The 4,649-nt window shown below is 32.6% G+C and overlaps 1 protein-coding gene across 1 annotated transcript; it reads left to right on the top strand.

The window, feature by feature from the left end:
• Positions 1-696: 696 nt before the first annotated feature.
• Positions 697-2,171, top strand: LOC139527353 (XK-related protein 6-like). Its single transcript, XM_071322740.1, has one exon. It carries the CDS (start codon positions 697-699, stop codon positions 2,014-2,016), a length of 1,320 nt encoding a protein of 439 aa, XP_071178841.1. The 3' UTR covers positions 2,017-2,171.
• The last annotated feature ends 2,478 nt before the right edge of the window (positions 2,172-4,649 follow it).

A 4,649-nucleotide genomic window follows, 5' to 3' on the forward strand; every position in this document is an offset into this window, starting at 1 on the left:
AGTACTTGTAGGAAAATCAAATGATTAAACAATTACAACAATAATACCAATAGAAAAGGTTCCGATATGTTCCCTTTTCTCGTTATACCGTTGACATGTTATTTGAATTTGTTTGTTTAATTCACGACATTTGGCAAATTTACAAGATCTGCAAATTACGTATTTGTTTGTCTACATATATTTATAAATAAGCAACATAGAGTGCTTTTGAAGAACGATTGGGTTTCTTATAAACTGGTATGGGGAAGTGTTATGTAATATCGAAACCTAACAGCATTATACACTGTTATACCGATAAACGGCATGTTCCTCGTAAGGTGCCTGGTTATCCTTTGTTGCTTGTTGTGTATCATATTTCTTTTTCCTTGTTGTCTTGCACCTAATTGTGTCAGTTTTCTTTTCATTTCGGGGCTTTTTAGATAAGTTACCACCGTCAATTATATTTGCTTTCAAAGGAAACATATTTTAATGCATTTTGTGATTCATTGGATGCAAATTACATGCAAGATGTTTATTTTCCAAGAATAGAAAACAAACATGTTTAGAAATACAACGTAACACATACATTATTTATTTTATTTTGCAGGTTATCAGTCAAATGTTATATAATATTTGAAAGTTTGAATTATAACATGGTGCAATACTTTCAAACACATCCCTGTTCATAAACCAGATGTGAAATGCTGCGAACCTGAAATGGATCATAAAGATTCCAGACGATGCTCACAACGTGTAATCGGCTTACAAATCAAAAACGAAAGTACCACCTGTATGCTTGCAGATACTGACTCTAATGCAATTGATGACAAACAGTTTGAGGCAAATGTGAGTGATGACAAACGGTCAGATTTAAATTTAAAAGTGTGTGAAAAATTAAAAGGGGCCAATTCTATTCATCATGAAAGCAATAAAAGCTTCGGTAATCGCCTGAAGATTTTCTGTTTTGGAAGAGAGCTGCCAAAAAAGACAACAAACTTCTTTCGTTTTAAGAAAATATTTTCTGCTGTTATTTTTATTGCATTGTTTTATTATGATATAACTACAGACATTTTATTAGCAGTGGATTATTATCGAATTGGAGAATGGATGTATTTTGGTCTAACAACCACTTTCATTGTTGTGCCACTTTTGATTGTTAATGTGTATAACATTTTCCTCCTGTCTACCGGAGGTAATTATGCTGAAGAAACCAAACATTTAACACTTAGAATGTTGTGTTCCATTCCGTTTATGTCTGCACCAGTTGAGGGTATCATTGTGTATGCCTATTACAGCATAAAAAAGGGGATAGATTGGGATCGGATAGATGGTGATCTCGGAACGTACTTTAAGGTGATTGTAGCTTTCATGGAAGACATACCACAACTTGCATTACAACTGTACATTACACTGACGGAATCCTCTGATGAAATTAATGTATATACCCATGTACTACGTTCTTTATCAATGACAGCATCCTGGATCAGCGTCATTACGACAATGAATATGTATGTAATCAATGATTACGAATTTCAGAAGGAGAAAAAGTTGCCACTTTTCGAGCAGTGCATGTTATTTGTGTATAATGCTAGTGAAACTGGATTGAGAGTAATTGTGTTCGTACTCTTTACTGTACAATTTAAGTATAAAGTACTAGCAGTGTTTTTCCCTCACTGGACACTGTTAATGATTTGGTTATTACATTATCATAACACTACTGATACGAATCATTTCTCATTTTGTGATCGGATTGTTTTCCCCTTAACCCAAAGCATCATTTTAACGTTCTCATCAGGAGTAGATAAATTTGTAGTGAGAAACCCCTGTAGTAACTCAAATGGCGCTATGACTTTGAAAGGTTTGATCTATCATTTGCTTATATTCATTGAAAATGTTGTCATGTTCGTATCCTGGTTGTGTTTTACGCCATTAACTGGGTTCATGTACTACAGTATAATTTGTAGTATTGCATTGTTTACCGTCCTTTGTAAAGTGACAAGTTTATCAATTCGACAATTAAACAAAGATTTTGTTTAGTTTTTCTTATAACACATCGAATACAGTTGATATATATTTAATCACCTGGGGTGTTCGAAATAACTTCTCTGTAGGAATTTATCAAATGATCACACTAATCTTTTGTAGAATTTTTAGAATATTATTTAAAAAAAAATTAAACTGGTCTCACGTGCTATATTTTTTTATATTGAAACCGAATCATTCGACCGATTTAGTGTTCACCAACCCCAATTACATATTTGCTGTTATTCTCTTTTTTTTTTAACAAACAACTAATTTGCTCGTCTATGTAACAACGGTATTAGATTTCAATGAAAGAAATTTTTGTTTTACTGAAAAATTATTACACCCGGGTTTTCAATATCACAAACAAGTCAAAACATCTACCTAATGTTATCATCGGTACGAGGACATCATTTGTAAATATAAAACAATATGCAGACATCTTATACGTTCGTGTATTTCACATCCAATCTATTATAGTAATATTCTTTACAAAGAACAAAATGTCGGCATTCATCTCAAAAGCTAACCAAACCTTTAAACAGATTTAGTAAGAATGGATGTAATTACGATACGGTTGTCAGGTCATCAAGAATAGCATATTTTGCATATTTTGGTATCAATATTGATTCACTCATATGGTCTTTGCATCTGAAATTAACAGATTTGTTCTTAAACCAGTTGTTGGCAAGATAGGTGTTATGTTCTTCTCATGTGTATATTTTATGATGGTATGATACTAAACTCCCAACGGGAGGGATTGTATTTGATATTCATATGATGAAGACATAATCTTTCAATCAGTTTGATTGAGGTCCACCGCTGGTATGTTAGTAACTGCTAGTAGCCCTTTATTAATTAATGTAACATTTTCATTTCGCTTAGTATCTTTTCTTACCTATTCCGACGTCGGACTCTGACTGAGTTTTACTGTGCATGTTTTTTTTCTATTAGCTAGAGGTGTAGGGGGAGGGTTGAGATAACACAAGCATGTTTACCTCGCCGCATTTAAGCGCCTGTCGCAATTCAAAAGCCTCTATCTTTTATACGTTATATTAGTTCATTTATATTTTCAAAAGTTCAGGATGTTGTCCACTATCACTAAACTAGTACACATTAAGGGCCAGCTGAAGATCGCCTTCATGTGCGGAGTTTGTACACTGTGTTGAAGACCTATTGGTGGCCATAGAGCTGTCTTCTGCACTTTGGTAGGGTTGTTGTCTCTTTGACACATTTCCCAGTTCCAATCTCAATTTTGAACACAAACAAAAACACGGAATGGATGTATTTTACTCAATTTGCAATTTCAAGGTCTAAATATTGACCCTCCTTTGGCCAAGTTTGAAATGTATTTACAAAATTCAGAGATTAAATTTCTATATTTTAAGTCTTTTTTCACATGGATTTATATTATATAAATTTTTCCCCTACAATTCTCAAATTTCATTTTGTATTCTAATTTTTTTACCCATTATGCTCTATTCTGTAAACCAAATACAGAACTTTATATATAATAATAAAACTACTTTTATAGGCAAAAATCAAAATTATTTGTCAAATGTATTTTAACTTTGCATTGTGACACTGACACCGAGATTCACCAACTTATAGAACTTTAGCAATGTTTTATACATATGCTTGTATTTCTTCAAACATTTTCAAATACAAATATGACTGTTGAACATGATATCAAGAATCATACTATTTTACCACTCTTAAGTTTAAATTCTTTGACATATACAAGTATCACCTATTTACTTTGTATGTGTAGCTTTAACAGATATTTTCATTAATGATAACTTTATTGGTTTATACTTTGATTAATAATTTTAAGTTTGACAACTTTTAAATTGGCGTTTTTAAGCATTGTAGGGTTGAAGCTTTAAACCGTTTTCTTTAATTTCGTTAGCATGGTTAATAAGTAGAATTGTTAAGATTGCATACTATTAGAAGTATTAGACAACTCTCCACCAAAGACCAAATGATGGATAAGTAGACTATTATAGGTTACATGCTTATCAATATGTTATCTAATAAACAATTAGCATGCAACTCGGTCAATATCGTGATAACATATGTACGTTGACTATAACCCTTAAGAGCTTGATTTTATTGCATTTACAAAGCCATGTGTCATCACTGTGATGAAAAGGTGATGAGTTTACCAAGTCAAATAACAGACAGATTTACGTCGACTCCACCTAACACATACCAACTAAAACCAATTTAAACGCCTGGTCAATATTGATAGAATATCAAATCTTAGAATTCAAAGGTCGGAAATAACCAACAACTGTATTAATATAACAATACAGTATATAACAAGGAGACATTTGAAATCACCAGTCAAAGAAAGACTGAAAATGCCATGGAAAAAACGAGACGAGACGACAATACCCACAAAAGGTCAAGTACATATATATATATATCGCCAGTTTTCTTGTCGAAGTTCAGTAGTTTCCTAAGGGGACTCTGACCTCCAACAACCATATAAATGATTGCCGCAAAATCGCCAATTGCACATAAAGTTGAATTTAACACTATCAATCAATAAATCCCACTGATCTATGTTCACACAAAAATCAATTAGTTCTTCGATTACTCATTGAAACATGTCAAGGAGACAACAACCCCTTCAAGAGGTCACT

Source organism: Mytilus edulis, chromosome 6 (assembly GCF_963676685.1).
Source record: "Mytilus edulis chromosome 6, xbMytEdul2.2, whole genome shotgun sequence".
Lineage (NCBI taxonomy): Eukaryota > Metazoa > Mollusca > Bivalvia > Mytilida > Mytilidae > Mytilus > Mytilus edulis.